Source organism: Octopus bimaculoides, chromosome 6 (genome assembly GCF_001194135.2).
Source record: "Octopus bimaculoides isolate UCB-OBI-ISO-001 chromosome 6, ASM119413v2, whole genome shotgun sequence".
Classification (NCBI taxonomy): Eukaryota; Metazoa; Mollusca; class Cephalopoda; order Octopoda; family Octopodidae; genus Octopus; species Octopus bimaculoides.
This window is the reverse complement of record NC_068986.1, coordinates 114,689,855-114,713,704: the sequence shown is the minus strand read 5'-3', so window position 1 is coordinate 114,713,704 and position 23,850 is coordinate 114,689,855. Positions and strand designations below refer to the sequence as shown.

At 35.2% G+C, this 23,850-nt stretch overlaps 1 protein-coding gene across 2 annotated transcripts in view; it reads right to left on the bottom strand.

The window, feature by feature from the left end:
- Positions 1–23,850, bottom strand: part of LOC106872072 (RNA-binding protein Musashi homolog 2) — a 287,270-nt gene that overhangs the window by 80,806 nt on the left and 182,614 nt on the right. For both annotated transcript variants that reach the window (XM_014918924.2, XM_014918925.2), the window contains exons 7-8: positions 22,887–22,935; positions 1,636–1,718 (exon numbers count right to left, since the gene is read on the bottom strand). In XM_014918924.2, coding sequence (XP_014774410.1) covers positions 1,636–1,718; positions 22,887–22,935 — 132 coding nt within the window. The remainder of the gene's footprint in view (positions 1–1,635; positions 1,719–22,886; positions 22,936–23,850) is intronic.

The following is a 23,850-nucleotide window of genomic DNA, read 5'->3' as shown; positions in this document are numbered from 1 at the left end:
GCTCTAACCAGTCAAATTTGAAGGAAACACTAGTCTTTATTTCGTTTTGGGATTTGGTTTGCAAGATTCTTTATGTGAGTTTGTGTGTTGAAGCATATTCTGTTGTGTCTAGGGAGTCCTTCTCTTTTGGTGCCTTATAATTTAACTCACTCACTGGTAAAATTTCCACTTATTTCTTTTTTATTTTCCTAAAAACCTTGCAGCCTTTTAGTTTTGACTGTTGAAGACTATTGAAAATGTTGCAAGACACAACAAAAATTTTAAAAACAAAAGAAAATAAGTGGAAATTTTATCGGTGAGTGTGTTAAATTATAAGGCACCAAAAGAGAAGGACTCTTCCCAGACACAACAGATTACTAGTCTTGTTACAGACAAACTGGGATCCTTGTGGTTTTACACAGAAATATACAATATATCATTTTTAGCCCTTCAGCATTCAGACTATTCTGTCAATATAATGCTTATTTATTCATTGTTTTGAATTAATCATGCATTATCTTGTAGCTTCAAAATATGATGGTGTAATTTGTTTTTTAGAATGACATTTGAAGGGTAGGTGTGAGAAGCTGGATCCGACCAGTTTGAACATGAAACAGAATATTTAAATTGGATATGGCTAAGGGTTGGATATGCCATAACTATTGAAGCATAAAAGTCAATTTAAAATTTTTCTCCTCTTCTACAATTAATTATGTATCCTCTGACACGTTATGTATTCTTAAGGATTAGATCACAGTACCATGAACTTCCATTATAATCTCAATTATATCGTATTTCAAATTATTTCCAGCAAATTAAGGTATTATGCCAGTTTATTAATTATCTTGAGATTAATATTTTTCATATTGTATAGTTAACAATATTTTAATTTATTTCTCAATATTCTGTCAGAAAATTTGACATTTTAACTATTACCTGCATAGTCATTCCTCACATCTTGCCGTAAGCATTCAGAATTTAAACACTATTACTTGGAGAAGTCTCAATGGTTTTCTCCAGAAATAATGCTATAACTTACCTTTCTCCTCAAATACTAAACACACTTTGGTGCCACATAAAAAGCAGCCAGTACACCCTGGCGTTAGAAACCATGCCAAAGTAGACAATGGGGTCTGGTGTTACTCTCCGGCTTGCCAGCTTCTTTAAACTGCCCAACCCATGCCAGCATGAAAGACAGACATTAAACAATGGTGAGGATAATTTATAAGATCTGTAAAAATTTAAATTAATACCCTAGATGTCTTTCTTCTAACATAGAAGTTAATGGTTTTACATCTATACTCTACTCCAAGTCACCTACTTCTTACAGTCCTGGATTTTTCTTAGTCATCACAACCCATGAATAAAAACCAATTTGTAATCATTCCTCCAAATATCCATGTATATTGATCATCCTGCTTATCTTAATGTCCACTTTTCCAGATTGAATCATTGAGGTAAGTTTTCTATGGTCACTAGCCCTCCTTGTTGCTGACTCTCACCTGTTTCCAAGTGAAGTAATATTTCACCATAACCAGGAGGTCAGAAACACTGCTTTTTTTATGCCAATCTCTAATTATCACATTAGGCAAAGACAAGGGTACACACATTGATTACAACAATAATAATAATAATATCAACATGGCTGTTACTTACCATTTTTTTATTTATTTCGTGAAAATGTATCTCGCAGACCTTGTCTACAACATCTTCACTTTCGAAGGTTACAAACCCAAAACCTAGATACAGAGAAAGAGAGGGAGGAGAAGAAAGAAGAGAGGAAAGAAAAAGAAAAGAAAAATGTATTAAATTATAACAACATAATAATTAAACAATTAAACCCCCTACCAACCTCTACTCAATACGTAAATACATACACAACTCAAATAACATAATATTAACAGTAAACAGTGTTAAAAGTGTAAACAATGAAAAGCAATTAAACAATGTTCTAATTAGGAGTAGGTTATAGAATAAATGATAAGAGGAGGATGTTTAGTGTAGCTTCATTTGGAAATATGGACAACTGTACACACTTACACATACACACACGCTGCTGTTTAGCCTGAGGTCAGTATTGAATGAGCAGACCTATGATGATCAAAATCATTTCAGCCATGACCATCCCAACTTTTTAGACCTATTTAGGACTATATTATCTACCATGCAACTGCCTTATTTAAAACTGTGGGGGGAAGGATATGAGCGAGATTTGGCAGGTAAACCGATGTGAAAGAGAAAATTAAAAACTCTTGCAGAATTTGAACCCAGATTATAAAGGGATTGTGTTTTGGCCCTCACTCCATTGATTCTACCAATTCATTGCACATCTTTTAGCAGTTTCATTCATTGAACGGTGCCCAAACTGAGGCATCACATTCAAGAATTTTAGAGAATTATATCAAGACTAGATAATATTTAACTTGTATATATTTTATTGCTCATGTAAAATCCTGTCATCATCATCTTTTCACATCATTCTTGTATGCTGACATGGGCTGGACAGTTTGGCAAGAACTGATGGATGAGAGCAGTGCACCATGCTCTGCTGTCTGCTTCAGATGATTTCAACAGTTGGATGTCTTTCCTGATTCAAATCACATAACAAGAGTCTACTGAATCCTTGCACCAGCACAAGTGAAGTCTCTACGCAGCTCACAAGACTCAGATCCACTTCAGCTGAACAGAGCGACAGCTGAGGAAAGTGTCTTTATGGTAGAAAGTGTAATATTGAAATTGATGTAAGGTAAGACAGCTGAGTTAGACACTAATATTTCTGTTTGAATAAAATGTTTCTTACTCAACACACACACACAGGTTTCTACACAGTTTCCACTTAGTAAAAAGTCAGCTGGTCAAAACTTCAAAGTCAATTCTTTTCTGGTAAAAATATATGTACTCTACAAAAAAATCCAGCCCATTGTTAAACTGTTTTTATTATAACTCAACATTAACACGCACACACACTATAGGGGTTTATTTCTGTTTCTGCCTACTGCACACACTGACAGTATATCCAGAGATATACTTGGCCAAAGTGCCATTAGGTGGGACTGAACCTGAAACTACCAGAGCCATGCTTGCACACAGAAATATGTGTCAAGGTTAAACCACTACATCAATCTACTTTCCTCCTCATTTCCCTCCACTAGCCTCATTTTAAGATAAGATGATTAGGAGTAGAAATACCAGAGGTGGTGGGAAGGTGGGAGAGAATATCACTCTAATCTGTAATTTCACCCCGTGATAATCAGGTATGTAGACAACCACCACCACCACCACCACCACCAATACGATGATCTCTGTGGTATAATGCTATTGCTTGTTTTAATTAGAAGAAGATAGGGCACGAGATTTCATTTGTTTGAATAAATCATAGAAAATGACTGGTATTGGTTCTAGAGACCCTTGAGAGGAATAAAAACAAAGTCAAACCTAGCAAGATATGAACCTAAAACCTAGGTAAAAATTTTTTATCAAAAGCAGCCAGTTTAGCTTTCAGTACTAAAATGGTGGGATTATTATTATTATTATTATTATTTTATTATTATAAGCAGTAGTAGTAGTGGCAGCAGTGGTGGTGGTGAGTAAAACTAATAATTTAAAATTTACAGAAATAAAAAAAAAACCCAGTGTACATAAGAAGATAACAGTTAATCCTTAAATATTTAATAAGGCTATTACTACTACTACTACTATCAGTTATCCCTAATCCCAAGATTACTATGATTACTATTACCACTGATACTAATAATAATCATACCACATATATTGTTGTATAATTAATATCATAAAAGTAATCCTACACCTTGGGCTACTTATACTAGTACCAGAGCACCTCTTCCCCTCCACACTGCTACAGCACAACCATTACCACTACATCAATACTTCTCTACCATTACCACCACTGCTGCTACTGCTGCTGCAACTACCCCATTCACTACCACAGTAACTACATCAACTGCAACTGTAGCTCCATCTCCACTGAAATCGCATTAAATACTGGTTTCATAACTACAATCCAACCAGATTGTCATCATCATCATCATCATCAACACAACTATACACACCTCTACATTACTACATGGATGGTCATGGTTGGAACGTCTTTGATATTAGGTCAATAAGATAAGGATTAAAACTGAGGCTGAACAACAACAACAACATAGCAATGAACAAATGCTGCTGTTACGTATGCAGACACATTCTCAACTGCACACATGCACACATAACCCCATATACATGTGTGTGTACATAGATGCCTAGATACATATATACTACATATGCAATATTCAACACAGAAACTGCTCATACCTCTCATTTTGAATGTCTTCTCTTCCAAAAAGAAAAAAAAACTATTTTATTAAATAACCATATAAGCTTAACTTAAAGAGTGGCATGGAAAAAATCTAGAAACCAAGTATTTGGCCAGTGTATTAATCTATCATATCAACATTATTATCATTTAACATTCATTTTCCATGCTGGCATGGGTTGGACGATTTGACAAGAGTTGCCAAGCTGGAGAGTTGGACCAGGTTCCAATTATCTTTTGGAATGGTTTCTTCACTTGGATGCCCTTCCTAATGCCAAGCACAAGCACAGGTGCTTTTAATCTGTCTTTTTACTAAAGTTTCCCATATTTATATTGTTGTTTGTGTTAGAGCAAATAAGATCAATATATATCCCTTCTTATCACTGACCACACAGTGAGTGAAATGAGGAATAGTCAAACTAGATTTATTCAACCAGTCAGGCCAAACTCATGAGGCTGTTTTACCAACTAGGTAATCACACTGGAAGTCTTCCATCACAGATCTGTTCAATCTGATTATGCCAGGCACTAAATAACACTTTTGACCACTGATCTGAACAATAAATCACGTCTCTTCTAGAGCAAAACAACAACACATTTGAGCACAGATCTGCCAAATCTGGCTCATCTAGAATTAAACATCAGTACATTTGTTCATTGATCTGCTAAATCATGGTTCATCTGGGGTTAGATAATAAGTTTGTTGTGCACAGCTGACCACCACCCCAACACAAAATGCTTTTGACCTAAACTGGCTCAACACAGTTGCAAGTTGCCTTAGTAAGGTTTCCAGCAGTTGTTTCTAGGATCAATTGTCCACTCAAGTAGTGACACTTATGTTGTGTAAAGAGGGCCCAAGACATGAGTTTATGTCTTAGTCCTGCAAACATTGATAAACCATTAACACAGAATCTATATCAAATATTTGACATACTAATTAAACACATAAAGATGCATATGTGTATGTGTGTGAGAGAGAGAGATAGTGTGTGTGCACGTGCATGCTAATTCCTAAGATAATAAGGCTTACATATCCAAAACCATAGTATTATTCAATCAGACTTTTGGTGAATTGTAGACATTAGTAATTTAAGAAATGACCATTATATTACATTCACTGAGCTTTTGAATGAGTATGGGTTTCTTTCACATCAATTGTTCTATATTATGTATCTGGTCAGTTGAAGAAAGTAATGTTTGAGAAAATATGCAGGCCTTGCTTAGTTCAAACTTAATAAACATACGTACGCATTTATGCATTGTACATATTTCCAAGATGTATTGACTACAATCGACAGAACTAGATTGTCCTCATTTTAATGTCCACTTTTCTATGCTAGTATAGGTCAAATGATATTCATCGAACCAAATTTTCTGTGGCTTGATTCCCTTCCTGTCACACAAACTCTCACTTATTTTCAAGTAAGTTAATAAACACATTTAACGTCCATGTCCTATGCTGGCATGGGTTGGACATGAGTATCCAGCCCATATAACTCAGAGCAGCCAGTGGCATGTGTTTGGACAACAAAGATAAAGAAAGGTATACTAAATACCATACAGGATAAATTTTTGACTCATAAAAAACTATCTTTGCTTCAAATGAAGGTAAACCAAAATTGAGCAGCATTTGCAACTAGCAAGAGAAGGGGAGATAACTCTCAAGGAATCAACAGTCAATCTGCTGAATTAACAAGCAATTAAAATATGGCATTTTTGTTCTGTGAACATGGGTTTCTGCTTCAATGAGTGCCATTACATAACATTGTCACACCTCCACATCAGCCTGACACAAGGCTTACACACACACACACAGATTGAGTAATGTATATACAATTTGTTTAATGCAATCACTGTTCTTATGTAATAGGAATAGTTTAAAAATAAAAAAAACAATAAAAAATTCAGCAACTCAAAACAACAACAAAAACAATGAACATCAACAATATATCATAATCATTGTTATTGTCACTAGCAATGACTACTTCAAACAAACCAAACTATTTTCAGTAATATTAGTAAACATAAGCTCAGAGTACATTTGTAAGCAATTATAAACTGGGTTTATGTTAGTAGCTTGAGAAAGAAGGGGAGAGATAGAAAGATGGATAGATAAATGAAAGAGAAAATAAAGCATGCAGTTATATATGCATACATATATACATATATATATACATATATGCATACATGTATGTATTCACACACACACACACACACATATATATATATATATATATATATATATATATATATATATATATATATATATATTATGCATACATGTATAAATACGTATTTATACAGACACATACATGTATAAATAAATATGTATAAATACACGTTATATATATATATAATCATATATACATATATATTGTGTATATTAGAATTACATATAGACATATATATATAAATATATATATATATGAGAGATTTGGGCATGGGGGTTGTTTTATAGCAGAAGCTTCAAAAATTTTAAGGCTAACTGATAACTACTTTAACACTATATGTCTATCTATTTCTCTATCTATCTAGATATCTGAGAGAAAGAGAAAGAGCTTACAACAACTACAACTACTACTACTGCTAATTTGACAGGGAGGACCAGCCAATCAGACAGCTCAACTAGGAACTAATATATACATATATGTGTATATACACTTATGCATATATGCAAAGAATATATGTATATATATATTTACAGTCGATGTGTATTACATATAGACATATACATATACATGTATATACACAGGCTCACATACACACACACATACATAATGTATATGTATATATATATATATATATATATATACACATACACTCATAGAGGATTGAGTTAGCAACCTAAATGTGTTTTTGTAGGGTTATAGAAAGATTCGTATATGTACATGTCTGTGTTCATATATATATATATATATAAACATGCACATGTACAGATGTGTGAGTGTGTGTGTCTGTGTGTTCATACCTGGACCTCTGCATCTTGGGTTTACTCTGAGATACTGTTACCAAAGTGTGGCGGTCGTGGGGTGATAGAGAGAATTATGGAGAGGAGGAGGAGGAAATTTGGCGAATGTATTGCCAAATAGTAACAGTAGTTTTGGCAGCAGTAGTAGTAGTAGTAGCAGTAGAAATAAACTCTGGTCACATATAATGGTCAAGTGACCCTTTCAGCTCCCAGACAGCTTGGAAGGGGTTTTATCTGAAAAGAAATGTCCTTGGAGAGGTCAATATTTCGGAACTCGCAATTTCTAAGATCAATAGTTATCATTTTTATCATTATTATTGCCTATTTATTAATGTGTGTGTATATATATATATATATATATATACACAGAGAGAGAGAGAGAGAGAGAGAGAGAGAAAGAGAGATATCTGCTTGTCTATCTAATAGCTTATCAGCATCTATTTATATCTAACTGCTGTTCTATTTACCTAATGATCTCTCACTAAAATTAGCTACCTGTTTGTCTGCATGTGTATATGTGTAAGAAGACCATCTTTGCTCTGAATTTCATAGTATTATTAGCTAATAGGTAACGACTGACCTTCAGGAGGCAACAATAAATGAAGAGATGAAGGTCCCCTCTAAGTTCCAACAAGTTAAGGACCCCTGCGATTAATTTCATGACGTGAAGCAGATGAGATATAAATATACACCTGGCTAAGATGTTTGATCTCTTCAGATAATGTCACTTTCCTAAACTAAATTGGCATTTCTTGTTATTGAATGTTAAGCAGTGCAAGGAAATGTCAAATTCATTGTTGTCAGAAATGCAAATTTGAATACATGACTCCACTATGAAAATAGTCCAATACCCTATGCACTTAGCCATTCCCGCCCCCTGTTCCATACTTATGCAGGTGACATCATAGTACTTCTGCCACTGAGGTACCTGAATTTTTTCTCTTTGTTTTCCACACCTGTCTTGGACTTTATACATTCAGATATTTTCATGCCGACCTATGTCATGTGATTCATCCAGCCTCTCTTTGGTTACCTACTTTTGCCTTCCAAAGAAGTGAACATGGTTGTATTTGCACGTGACCCAGTCATTTTACTGACATGACCAACCCACTGTATTTGTTGTCTTACTGAGTCTTGAATTCTAACTTATTGGCTTGGTAATCCTTCTATGTTATGCCAAACATTCTGCAAAAGCATCTTATTTCAAATACAATTCATCTTGAGTGCTTGTTTTGCATATGTTCAGTCTCACATTCACATAACAAAACTGCATTTATCATATATTCTTATATTTGAAGCATATAGAAGTGCCATGGATTTTGACCTTATACCACATGAAATGGTCTTTAGAAGTGCAATGGTGTCAATGGGTGCATTGAAATATTGCATTAGTAAGAAAAAGATATGAATTGAAGCCCATTCAAAGCTATGTTGCAACAATGCATTTCATTTCCAAGCTACGGTCTTAGAACAGTATGTCCCTTGTTACCAAGCTTCAGTTACAGAACAATACATCCTTTGTTTCCTCAAGGCCATTCATTCAAGCTAGGAACACAAAATACACCTGTTGTTTTTAAGTGATAACAATCAGGCAATTACTCCAATTCTATTTAAGAAGCTCGGTCAGTAAGCTCAGCCAAAGTTGTAATCTCAACCCACTCATGACAAGGTCCAGTTATGTATTTACATGCTCTAACCCTTTAGCATTTAAACCAGCCATATCCAGCCAAAATATTCAGTCAATTTTATGACTGGCCATATTCAGCCTCTCACACCTACCCTATAATGTCGTTCTAAAAATAAATAATCTTAACATTGAAATCTAAAAGTTATGAGACAATGCATGGGTGATTCAAAACAATGCAAATAAGCATTACATTGGACAGAACAATCTGAATGCTAAAGGGTTAATGGAGTGTCAAGTGCTTATTGTCTTAGTGATTGATTACACTTTATTAGAAGAGATAAACAGTTTGACAATGGTGAAGCTGAACAAGAGTCAATGAGGATGACATTGCAGTTTTAAGCTTGACAAAGTCATTAGAGCATCGAAGAAAATGCTTTGTAGTTTTTGTTCTAATACTCTATGCTCTGGGTTAAAACCCTATGTAAGTCAACTTTGACTTACATCTTTCAAGGATTGGTAAAGTACCTGTGAAATACAGGGCCCAATTTTCTCCCTCTCTCAGAATCAGCAATGAGTAAGTGCAAGATTGGTGCCACTCTTATTTTTTATGTACAAAACCTCTCAAAACTTGTTTCCATGAAACTAGGGGTTTGGCAGAATCTGTGGGAAAAGGGGATCAATGAGTAAGAAACAGATCTAGACATTTATTTCTTTTTATATTACAAGAAGACCCCACTTCAGAGTTTTCTAGACTTGTGGTAGGAAGTTACTCTTATGTCAGACACCTGGCCTCAATGTTTACAAGAGAGCAGACACCCAAGGACCAGGTAGTGGTGCTAAGCTCAGTATCCAGTGAAAATGGCCCCTTCAGCACATTTCTACGTGGTTTTGGTACACCAAATTTCACTCATAAAACTTGGTTTAATCTGAGACTATGGAAGGAGACATTTGAATAAGGTGTTGCTTGGTGAGATTGAACCTGAAACTACTTAGCTGAATAGCAATGCTCCTGCCTAGACCAAGAATAGCCAATTCTCAATGGAGAATGGGATATTTTTCTTATAGCATAAATTACCAGACGATTCATTCTGTATAGATGGCTATGTAGTCAAGTCACAGTCACACGCAGTCATTGGTTCAATTCCCACAACTAGATTTCTGTAACTACTATGCAAAAGTTGTGGAACTTTCTGCTCAGTACTAAGGTTAGTATTGTAGTTTACTATCACATAGTGAAGATAATATGTACTATAATTACCATTAGAGTGAGTATAATATAACTAGTAACTCAAATGTCTATTGTAATATAGCCCATCTGCTTGATACCATGAAATCTCTGACCAGCTGTGTTTCCAATAGAAACAAGTGTGACTAGAAAACCCACAACGCTTTAAAGAAAGTACGCAAAAGAAGCCCTTGAGGGACCTTGTGACTGGACTGCTTAATCTACTAGAATTAGCAGCTAAATCTCTTTCAAACATCCAAAACAACTCTAGTACAAAACTGTCACAAACTAGGATAATACATAAAGCTGCGATAAGAGTCTTGAACTAGTTTATTAAGAACATTCAAATATTAAACTAGTACAATTATCACTAGTGCTACAACTACTACTAGTACAGGTAATAATAATAATAATAATAATAATAACAGTAGTAGTACTAGTAAACAGTGTCTTATTTTATACACTCACCAGTTTATGATTAATCAATTCAATTTGTTTGTATTTCTTATCTTTCCTTTGTTGATTTCTAACATCTAAATACTATATACACTCCTTAATAGATATAGATATGAATATGGAATAAAAAGGTTATGTATATATAATGATGTAGATATATTACAATATAAAATAAAAAGCAAATGTCAAACAGCAAAAGAAATTTCAAAAAATTAAAATCAGAGATTCTATATTTACACACACACACAAACTATATATATATACACACACACACACATATATATACACACACACACACACATACATAAACATACACACAATATATACATATTTATGATATATAGCATTGTATAATATATGTACATATAAAACGCACACACATATTATGTGATGTGATATATAATATATATACATACTATATATTACATAATATATAGTCATCATATTGTATGCTACATAATATATATATGTAAAACATGTATATATAACACACAATATGCTATTTATACAATCTATATGTAAAATAATATATACAGGATGATTTCATTTTTCCAAGTTTATCTTTCCAGTTTGAGAACGTATAAAAAAATACAAATGAATTAAAATGACAAATCAAAAATAAAAATCAAATACAAAAAAATAGTTTAAAACTACAACAACAAAAACATTAGCAACAAAAATAAGCCAAAAGAAGAGAGAATGGGTTAAGTTATTGTAGAAGTGGATTTGTTATAAAAGTGAGAGAGGGCATCCACATTAAATGATAGGGTCTGCTGGGATTTGAACACGCATAACTTTAAGCAGAATATATTCAACAGTTTCAGTTACTGAATTTTATGCATTAATAATTTCTAACATGGTCACATGGTTTTATATTTTTCAGAAAGCATTTAAACAAATAATTAACAGGTACTTCGTTTCATTAAAACTTGAAGGATGAAACAGCAAATTGACCGCGATGTAATTTGAACTCAGATACTGAGGTATGAAACTAATCACCTCTAGCTATTTGTCTGATGCTCTAGTGATCCTGTCAATATTAGAAGGGTCAGTCTATTTGATGGACTCTAGTACTTCACTGGTACTTTATCATATTGACTCTAGATGAATGAAAGACAAAGTTGACCTAGGTGTGATTTGAAATCAGAATGTTAAGATCCCAAAACCCTATGCAGTAATGATTGTTTCTAATTTAGGGTATAAAGGCCAGCAATTTTCAGCGGAAGGGGATGTTAGTTGATTACATTGACCCCAGTATTAACCTGGTACTTTGTTTTATTGATCCAAGAGGGATGAAAACAATGTTGAACTTGAGATTTGAATCCAGAAAGTAAAGTGATGAAGCAAATACCACAAGGCATTTCAATGGGGTGCTCTACCAATTTTGCCAGTCTACTGCCGTTGCAATAATGATTTCTTTTATAACGATAATGATTTTGATAAGGATTATTTTTAGACTTGGCATAAAGCCATGTATTTTTAAGGGAGGGTGATGGTCAATCTTATCAAATCCTACACTTGAATGGTATATAATCCTTGGAAAGATTAAATATGAAAAGTCAGCCTTGATGGGATATGAATTGAGGACGTACAGAAACATGACTAAATACCACATGGCATTTCAATCGATACTCTTCTCATTCAGACAGTCACTGTATTTAAAGATATACAGAACCAAACTCTAATGTGTCTATGTGCACACACACACACACACAAACACACCAACTGACAAAATATCTTTACAGTTGTATATTTGTAACTTCTATATTTTAAGAATTTGTATATTTTTTTAAGAATTTCAAAAAGACATATAAAAAAAAATTAAACTGGAAAATACTAGAATTTGTTGTAAGGGGAGGAAGGTAGAGAAAGTGGGGTGGGGAAAGAGAGAAAAGTAGAGAGGGAGTAAATAAAGAGAAGGAGTATGAATATAGAGGGAGGGAAAGAGAGAAAGATTATACAATGCCTTTAGGCATTTTGTGTGATGCAGAAATATTTACATACAAGTACACAGATGCAAACACACTTATACACACTCACAGACACACAAAAGCACATGTACACATGCATATGTGTGTGCACACATTATGCTTATATGTATATTGTGGCTTTGTCAAATGACAAGGGCAGTAAACATGCCATAGGGCATTTGAAACTGGCAGCAGGGATGCAAATTACCATCACAACAAGAAAGCCGACCTTGATACAAACAACAAAAGTGAACTCTGCTGAAGTTATCCAAGAACCAAATCATGGATTAAGTTGATCAACCAAAGACAGGCGTAGGCCATCCAACAGGCTTCCATTTGTACAAACTGCCATGCATTGGGATTGAACATGGAAACATAGATGTGAAGTAAATTATTGTTTTTTTTTCTTTCTAGAGATGGTAGAATAAAGGTGAACATTAGTTATTCTATTGCATGGTTTTAAACTCTAAATGGAGACGGAAGTGATAAAAAGGTGGTCAGGGTGTTTTGTCTTGACTTGCTAAAGTTAATTCTTATTGGGTCAAAGATGTTATGGGCAAATTATTTATCAAACTGGTCCCTAGTATAAGTACTCGTCATCACCATTTTAATATTCACTTTTCCATGCTTACAAGGGTTAGACAGAATTCACTGGAGTGCATTTTCTACTGCTGGATGTACTTCCTGTTGCTAACCTTTATCTGTTTTCACACAAGGTAATTTTCCGTCATGGACAGACATATTTTCATGAAGGGTCGGAAACAAATAACACTGAAGTAACACTCTTTACAATAATCATGTAGTGTCAAGATAAAGACACACAGAAACTTCTTTCAAGTTTTGCCCACCAAATCCACTTGCAAGGCCTTGTCTGACTTGGGGCTATAATAGAGAACACTTGCCTAAAATGCTGAATCCGAAGCCGTATGGTTGGATAGCAAACCTCTTAAGCACAAGGCCATGTTGGAATCTGTAGTGGAAACAATAGGTAGATGGTGGGGAGGGAGAGAGAGAGAAAGAGAGAGATTGGTTGTAGGGGGAAAAAAGGAAGATATACACATGCATACATACACACACAGGTGGTGGAGGGAGAGATAATTCATTGCCCTCAGGCATCATGTCTGGTGCTGGAGCAATTCTGCTCTGACAAACTTGCTGCCTGAAGGTAGTTTAATATTGGTTCTTGTAAGGGATAACAAAGTTGGGAAGATTGACGAAAAGAGGGCAAAACTAGGTTAACTCATTATCACATTCATCTCTATTACTATTGCCACCATCACCACATCACCCGCACTACCATCCTTTCCACAATCATGACCACCACCATAATCAATCTTAATAAGAGAAGATAAGACATTAACAAGAGTGGAATGTGCTGGGAAAAGGCAGCAATCTCCTTGATCTTCATTGCTATTAGTTCCTTCCTACCGACCATACACAGATCCCCTCCTTGGGTGATGGGAAAGATGGTGGTGGTGGTGGTGGTGGTGGTGGTGGTAGTGCTGGTAGCAGTGATGACAGTCATGATGATGGTGCTGTTAGTAGCAGTGGTGATGGTAATGTTGATGAAGCTGGTACTGGTGATGATGGTGGTGATGGAGGTAATGGTGGCAATAGTGCTGCTGCTGGTGGCCCACAACAATACTGAAGGTGGTGATAAAGGAAGTCGTGTGTGTGTGTGTGTGTGTTCAGTGGGCTGGAATCATTGTTCTGCCTTCTCCCTGTCCCTGAGTCCATCTCCACCACTTCTTGTCAAGCAACTCATTTCTCCCAATTTATTTTGCTCTTACTGTTATACTACAACACATACAAGCATTATTTCCAGTTACACTACACTACAACCACCTGTACTACCACAGTTCCTACCAACACTACCACCCCAATCCCGGTTGTATCCCAACTTACCACTACCAATTATCAGATATATTAACAGCACTACTACCTAAACTGCAACCAACCAATAAAATGAGCTTCTATGCAGTTATTTGATCTACAATAGCAATTAAATCTCACTCAAATCATAAATAAAAGAATGACACACTACACTCTCGGAGTGGTTGGCGTTAGGAAGGGCATCCAGCTGTAGAAACTCTGCCAAATCAGATTGGAGCCTGGTGCAGCCATCTGGTTCACCAGTCCTCCGTCAAATCATCCAACCCATGGAAAGCAGATGTTAAACGATGACGATGATGATAGGAAACTGCAGGATGGTTAAGTCACACCACAGGTCACTTAACTAGAGCCAACCCAGGGTTAAACAGCACTTCAACTATTGTGTGCAGGTGCACCCAGGGCCATGTGATTAAATCCACATTATCTTATTTTCCTTTAGTGCATGTTTCAGTATGGAAGATGGCTGTTGATGATGACCATAATGAAACAGCACTAATATTTTTATCATTGTATACAAACACACATCACATCTTGGCCTTTTGTCAAAAGATCAAAGTATATTATTATTATTGCATACACACATTACTTTCATTTACAATAAAGCTTTAAGTCTGTTAACATCGTATACTTTCATTAAAGCTACTGAATTTCTGCAGTCCCAAACTTTCCTTCTTTTTGTGTTTCATTATTGGAAATATAGACTGTTACCATTTTGTAATATACCAATAATTTCAAAAGCTTTTATTACAAAAAGTATTAAGCAGACTTCCATATATTAACATCATGTAAATTATTGCCAAATATACTGAATTCGTTCTTTCTAAACAAGTCTCACCACATAAATTCATATAAATTGCTTGAGACTAAGAACAGACTTTTTAATAGTCATGTGAGAGGGATGATATCTATAAAAATGCTGGTTGATTGGTGTAATTTGATGAGGCTATATATGGCATGTAGGAATTCCATTTAATATATTACTCTTAACTTCAAAAAAGTCAAATAAAAATTCCAAGTTATTCAGTATATAGCAAATAAATTCAAAAAAAGTAAAAATGTTGTTGAAATCATGAAACAAAAGAGTTCTCGGCAGTGATATTTCCAATAATGAGACTGAATAACAGAAAAGAAATTAAAACTACGAAAAGTCAATAGAACCCAAAAACCAATACCTTATATAACTTATCAAGTGTTTGCTTCATAATACTTAGTAAATATTAATTTTTAATACATTTTAGAATTTACTGCTCCATACAAAGTGATATCTTCCATCAAAGTAGACAGGTTTCATTTAAAACTAAAGATACGTCTCACTAAACATTAATTTATGTCACATACATGCATACACCGTAAGAGGTAAAAGAAAGAAAAAAAACACACTGAAAAGAGATGGTTTTAGTAAAAGTCGTAAATAATCGTGAAATTGTGCATATTTTATATCAGCAACTGATGCAAAGTAAACTTTATTCATTGTCGATTCCCACCACACTTGGAATTCTGTAGCTTTATATTTATTTTATTATCATTATTATTAGTTTTGTAGCAGGTGTTGCAGGCCTTAATTATATTTTGGCTTAAGTAATCTATTTCTGTGAACTTGACAAAAATCAGCATAGATTTTATTGTAAAAAATTCATATACCCTGTTTTTAGCATTTTCCTTTAGTTTTGTAGGTTCATTGACTTTCCTCAAAATTCCTCGTACTACATAAGATATTCTATATGCATTAAGGAAAATTACAAAGAATAAACTTGTGCCTGGTATCATTTAGTAGAAGAATATATTTGAATAGTTTCTATTTGCATCCAAAATTAAAAATTAATCATCCAAAAATTTTAAAGCAAAACAGATAATGGTGAGGGATATTTTTGTCCTTTTCCAGTTCTGTATGTCTGTCTCTGTGAAAGGGGCACAGCTTAGTAGTTTGGGTAATCAGTTCACGATCATAAGGCCAGGAGTTCAAATCCTGGCAGAGCATTGTGTTCTTGAGCAAGTCACTTTGTTTTACATCACTCCAGTCTACTAAGCTGGCGAAAGCAAGAACTACCTGTATTTCAAAGAGCCAGCTTTGCCACTTCGTGTCAAGCTGAATCTTTCAAAAACTACATTAAGGGTATGCACGCCTGTGGAGTGCTCAGCTACTTGCATGGTAATTTCACAAGCTGGCTGTTCCATTGATCGGATCAACTGGAACCAATAGTTTGGTCTACTTTGAATATCTATCATTAATACTTGTTTTATTTTGTGAATTTCTTTATTTAGCATTTTATTTATCAAAATGCTCTCCTAAATAATAATTTTACTGTTATATTCTAAAATTATGAGATGTTTACTCACAATACATCACATGCGCACACACACATACACAAAGAAAATAGATTTCCATTCCATGCTGATGAGTTTTCAGTTGTTCGATCAAATACACTATCTACTCATTAGTGCACAAGTGGATGAATACTCTACAGGCAAGTAACTTTAATGCAGTCCTCAGTCAGAAGCAGTATGACAGTGCACAACAAGGCCTGACCTTTGAATTACAGGTGCAATCTATCAAAGGAGGCTTCCAAACAGTTACCACCTACCCACAAGGCTTGGGTTGATCTCTAGACATGTTAAATGACATCAACATAAGACAACATTCAGTGAAATTAAATCTGGGACCTTATGTGTTGTATATATAAACAGATAAATATATATCATCATCGTCGTCGTCGTTTAACATCTGCTTTCCATGCTGGCATGGCTTGGATAGTTTGACTGAGGCTGCACCAGGCTCAATCTGATCTGGCAAAGTTTCTACAGCTGGATGCCCTTCCTAACGCCAACCACTCTGAGAGTGTAGTGGGTGCTTTTACGTGCTGCTGGCACGAAGGCCAGTCAGGCGGTTCTGGAAACAACCACACTCAAAAGGTGTTTTTTATGTGCCACCTGCATGGGAGCCAGTCTGGTGGTACTGGCAACGACCATGCTCGAATGTTGTGTATATGTATAGTTTAGGACAATCAGTAAGTTGTCATAATAGTACTCAGCATTTCAAATGCCGGAGCTAAGAGCTACGATGCATTCTCATTGGCTATCAATGGTAATAGACGCTATAAAAGAGAAGTTACTCTAAAAGGTAGGAAAAAATATAAAGGATAAAAAATACACGCAGCCATATTCTCACAACACATAGACATAAAACCTCCTGCGTTCATAACGTCTACATATGTACACACTCACACAAACATGTATATGTACATGTCTACACACACACAAACATATATGCATCTATTGCTATTAATAGCTGATGAGAATGCATCGTAGCTCTTTAGCTCCGGCATTTGAAACTCAGTACTATTATGACAACTTACTGATTGTCCTAAGCTATACATATATATAAATATCCTTTATTTACCTAATATTAAGGTCTCATTCTTTTGTTGTCACTTTATTATCATTATTATTATTATTATTATTATTATATCAATAGATAGATGTGCATGCACACTTGTTCATAAGACATACTTGAAAAACATATATTTATATGTAAAAGGCAAATCATTGAAATTGTGCTAATGTGATATGTCATTTGAATATTAAATTAAAGCACGAAATGAGACTTTCTCTTCAAATTAATTTTCTCCATCTATATAGAACAGGTAATAGTGAGTAAGTGTGTGTATGTGTGAATGGGAAGTAAATTTGAAGACAGAAAGACCTGCGTTAATGTATGTCTACAGAAATACGCTTGCACATATTGATGTAATGTATGTTATTGACTAATCATGTCTGCATAAATACACGCATGTGTATGTATCCAGAGAGTTAGGGATGGGAGGAGAGTAGAGACAAACATATTTGTGGGGAGAGACTATAATGATGTCAGCCTAACCCCAACCCTTACGCCAAACCACATGCACCTCCTGTTCACCCCATCTTCCATGCTTTCTGCTAAGTCATTGAAATGAATCCCCTACTGTGAGGTGAACTTGAACCAGCTTCTTCCTGTCTACAAGGAAGTCTGATTGGATACCTTATTGATTCAGCTACAGTGATATTAGGAAATTGTTACCATCATCATCATCATCACTACCACCATCACCATTATCATCATCATCATCATCATCACAATATTTCACTGCACTACCTAAACACCATCATCACTATCATTATCATAAGACTATAAGTCACCACCACCACAATATCTCACTACCATCACCACCGTCTATTCAATGCCCCCCCCCCCACATCTCTAATGTTTACTACATTAACTCAGGGTATCAAGGGAGCCTCCAAGCAGTCATTCGATTTCCCTTGAAGCAGTTGTCATAATCTCCTTGAAATCTTACTCTACAATCTTAGAAAATTAGACATGTAAATAACATAGACCCAAGTTGTATCTAAACAAAAAAAAACATGATGGTCATGGGCGGAATATTTTTAGTCATAGGTCTGACCTTGTACAGATGTTCTCGTGAATATATATTTTCTTGTATATTTATATAACTAAACTAATCATTTGAACACCCACTTTATTCATACTTGTATGTGTCAGATGGAGTTTATTGAGGCAGATTTTCTTCAGCTGGATGCCCTCTGTCACCAACCCTTAGCTGTTTCCAAGAAAGGTGATATTTCTCCATGGCTAGACATGGATAATGAAAATGAATAACATTCATTTACAATAACCATGCATTGTCAAGGAGACATAAACACATTCATACACATCTTTGAACTGACTGGTGATCAAAGGCAATCCATTTGTGAGCATCCTGTCTTTTTTATGAGTCTGTAAGAATATTATGGGCACATAGAATTAAACCATTGGATCATAATTTATGTAGGGAGTCATGTGAAGATGGTGGTGGCTATGCTGTAGCAGTAGTAATACCATTCGTGGTTATAATTGGAGGTGGGGTGTAATTGTAATTGTCATAGTAGTTGTAAAGGTGATGGTAGTAGTAGTGGTAGTAGTTTAGTGGCAATATGTTGTAGTAACCCAATAGTGTGAAGGTTTGTTGTCCCAAGAGGCTGCAGTAGGAGACTGGTCAGCCACGAGTAGTGGTAATTACCACTGCTACACACACAGGCCAAGGGTAAAGGAAGAGGGTAGTGGTGGTTGCCATGGCAGTAGTGAAAATAATGATGATGATGCATGTGTTGCAGCCACTTTAAACACAGCTTTTGTTGAAACACAGTAGCTTTCATATGGCTAGAAGTAGGGAACCCATGCTATACCCCTGCCACACATGTATATATAGCTAGTGGCAGAGAACTCCTGCAATACGCACCTTATAATTGCAGAGCATGAACAGACAAAATGCAAGCATCTACACATGCAATGGTAAATTAGTTGCGAATATATACATAAATTATATGTGTGAAAATGTGTATACATTTGGCATAGGGTATTGGCGTTAGTGACATACACTCTGTCCATGACCACAAGGTGCCCAAAGCCAGCTAAATATAACATCCAGATCTCACTCAAAATCTCACCCTACCATCTTAGAAAGGGACGGCTACACGTGTGTTCCAGATAATTCAATGATGAGAACACTGTATTTTAAACAGGCAGGGTGGTCACATCTGGAACACCCTTCATCAAACATCTGCTGGATCAAATTTGACCTGGGATTAAATAACAACTGATACATTGTACTGACATCAGCTGGAGCCATTGCTCATTTATCTGCAGGTAACATAGAATACAGACATTACCAGACACACCTGGCTAATCCAAACACAGATACACAAACACACACAGATAGACAAACCATGCAATGTTTTAATAAATTCATAAAGAACAGTTAGAAAAAAATAAAACTCGACCACCTTCCATTTAGGACAACAGGTGAGGGGTGATCAAGCCAATGAGAGAACAGCTATATGGTCACATGATATGCAAAAAATAGCAAACAAAGCTTCCAATAGTATTTCTTGTTAATCCTCATTATAACACTGTCTGCATGTGTGTGTATATATAAATATATATACATATAAATGATGATGATATATATATCAGGTAAAATTGGTAGAAATGTTTAGTTAGTATTTACATTCCTTTACATTCTTAGTTCAAATCCTGCTGAGGTGGACTGTCTTTCATCCTTCAGGGATTGATGAAATAGAATGTCACTTAAAGTATTTGGGACAATTAAATCTAATGTATATCCCACCCGACTTTGCCGGTTCTTGTGTGCTCTTGTTAGAAATTACTAGTAGAGTACTACTCCAAGTTGGCAGCACTGTTACAGACAATAAACGTTGATTAGAGGCATTCAGCTACAAGAGTCATGTCTTATTAAGGCACATTATGGCCTGAATTATGACATTATTTCAAATACCTTTTTCTTTTTAAAGAATAATGCTTTTAAATACTTTGTGTTTAGTTATGTCTATATGTTCAGAATTCAAATTCCACTTGGTTTTACTAAGTGGTGGGCAGATGTAGTAGTGTGAGTAAAAGCATGCTTCATAACTACATAATTTTGGGTTCAATCCTCAGCAGGTTGCACCTTGAGGGTCTCACATCACAGCTGAAGTTAACCAAAATTTTGTGAGTGAAATTTTGTAAATGGAAACTGTGAATGCCTGTTGAAAGAAGTTCTGGTTTTGGGTGGTAGATTTAATCTGATGCCTGGTTTAACAAGATCACCTGGATCCTGGGTACTTCTAACAAAGTCCACTTCATTGCAATGATTTGGGCTTGGTCTCTGATGTGAGGACAACTTACTCCTTCCCTACAACCAGTGTCAGGGACCCTAAAAAGAGCCATAGGGTCTGCCCTTCCCCCTCTGAATAAACGATGCAAAAATACTTTAAAAATATCAAAAGATTCTCCCAAAGCTGATAAATAGAATCAAATACAGAGAGTGACATAGTTGACAACCAGACCCCCATCAGTGAGGCCTTGGGCATATATCAGTTATTATCATTATTACTACAAGGGTCGTTGAAGTAGCGAGCTGGCAGATTTGTTAGAAAGTCAGAAAAATATGTTTAAAATATTTTGTAGTGTTGCTTCCAGTTCTTGGTTCAAATTACACCGAAGTCAGCTTTACCTTTCACCTCTTCAGGGTTGATAAAATAAAATACTAAGGGTCAATGGTACTGATTAATCCCTTACCTTCAAATTGCTGGCCTTGGGCCAAAATTTGAAACCATTATTATTCTTGACAAAGATTATCTTACAAAAGCAACAATATTAATTTTTCAACTTCCTCTCAAACTTTCTTCTCCTGTGACTCATGCTCTCCAACATGAGTAACGAGTACTTGATTATGGTTTTTCTAGTGATAAACGAATGAGAAAATTGTTCTCTCAGGTTAGACACAGTACCATCACAGGTAAATCATCTGTGATTAACCCTCTAGCATTTAAACAAGCTAAACCCGACCCAAATATTCCTATATGTTTTATGTTCAAACCAGTCAGATCTGGCCTTTCATACCTACCCAACAATGTCATTCTAAAAATAAACAATCACATCATTGAAATTTAGAAGCTATGAGATTATGCATGGTTAATTCAAAACAATGTGAATAAATAAGGATTACATTTGACAGAATAATCTGAATGCTAATGGGTTAAAGTAATTAAAGACTTTTTAATTGAGCTGACAACAATACAAAGAAAGAAACCACACAACTAGTGAGAGTGGCAGAACGATAGTGATGTCAGTGGAAACATTGCAAAATGCCTGTCATCTAAGATAATCCATCTATAGCAATGCTCCGCAATCGGAACGCCGTGGCACACTGGTGTGCCACAAGACGATGCTTAGATGTGTCACAGTGTAACCTGAATATAATTTTTTCCTCTATTCTTTTAGTTATGTTTTTAGTTCAAGTGTGCTGCCAGATTTTGAAAAGAATATAAGTGTACTACAGGTGAAAAAAGGTTGCTAAGCACTGCTCTATAGTCATGTTAATACCTTTTCTTTACAATATCTTCATATTTGATGGAAATTAACTTTTTTTCCTATGAAGATACCTAAATGCTCTCAAAGACAAACTTAGTATATTGGTGGTACCCCAGGAAGAACAGGGCATAAAAATCCAAACACCTAGTCTTCAGCAATGAGATGGACCCAGTGTTGATAACTCTCACTTGGTATGTTCATATGCAACTCTTTCCTATCATTTCTCGTTACCAAAAGTATGGAAGTTTACATTCCATACTACAAAATCACCAGCTGTCATAGATTAACACAGCCCCTCATTGCAAAGGCTCTAATCAAATTCTTTAAAATCCTTGAGCTCTTACTACCAAGGGTCATATTAAATAGATTCTTTTTTTCAATACACTACTATATTTTGATATATTTAAGGAGGGTTTTGTATCTGAACATTCACAACAACACAACAAATATTTTTCTTTTTAAGAAAACATAAGGTCTTGACACACAAAAATAGAAGCAAACAAACAACAAAGAAATCTAAAATGAAAACGCAAGAAGTCCTACATACCTCGATGTCTGTTTGTGGTTTTATCAAACATAAGCATAGCGTCTTCAACCTGAGAGGAATAGATAGGGAAATGGTATTTAATATGATGATAAAGAACAGATGACATGTTGAATGTAAGGCAAAGAGAATGCATGATTGTGGGTTGTATAAAGGTGAAAGAACAAACTGGCCGAAATAAACCTTTTACTCCATTGAAGACGCTTTAAAATTCTTTTAATGAAGATTAGTCAGGGTGACAGCTTTGCCACTGGTAGGGACCAAATAGTGAAAGTTTATTAGTCAATTTTTTACACTGAAGTCTAACCTTTCAATGCCAATCTACAGGAGACCACTTCTGTTAACATAGCCAATGAATGAGACTCTCCATAGTCCCTAAATAGCCATCACATTCTGCAAATCACACATACAGTCTTAACCCTTTCGTTACCAACCCGGCTGAAACCGGCTCTGAGTACAAGTGTCTTGTTTTAATAAGTTTTGAATTAAAATCTTCTACCAAACCTTAGTCACAATTTATGTTCCTAACACTAGCTGAATGATAACTAAGTTATTTTACTAAATTCTGTTATATTTAAAGTAATTCAAAGAAACACACAGCATCTCAAAATAAATACGGTAACGAAAGGGTTAAAACAGGACATATTGAATAATGTAGTCTCAGATGTACAAAAAAAGGGAGATGGTTATTGCTGGAACATCTTCTGAGCATAAGTTGTCTTGATCAGGTCAAACTTTATATTTAACTTGAAATTTGGGTCTATTTTAAAACGGGGGCGCCAGTATTTTCTTAACGAAACACTAACGAAACACTTTGAAACTTGGGACACTGGTAGAATGTGTCATATAAAACATCTTTTACTCTTAGTCTTCTTAACAAAAAAAAGGAATTCGCAAGTTATTCCATGTTAAAGTTGTCGTATTTCTGTAATTTCAACCAATCACTGACGTCTATTCAGCTCAATGG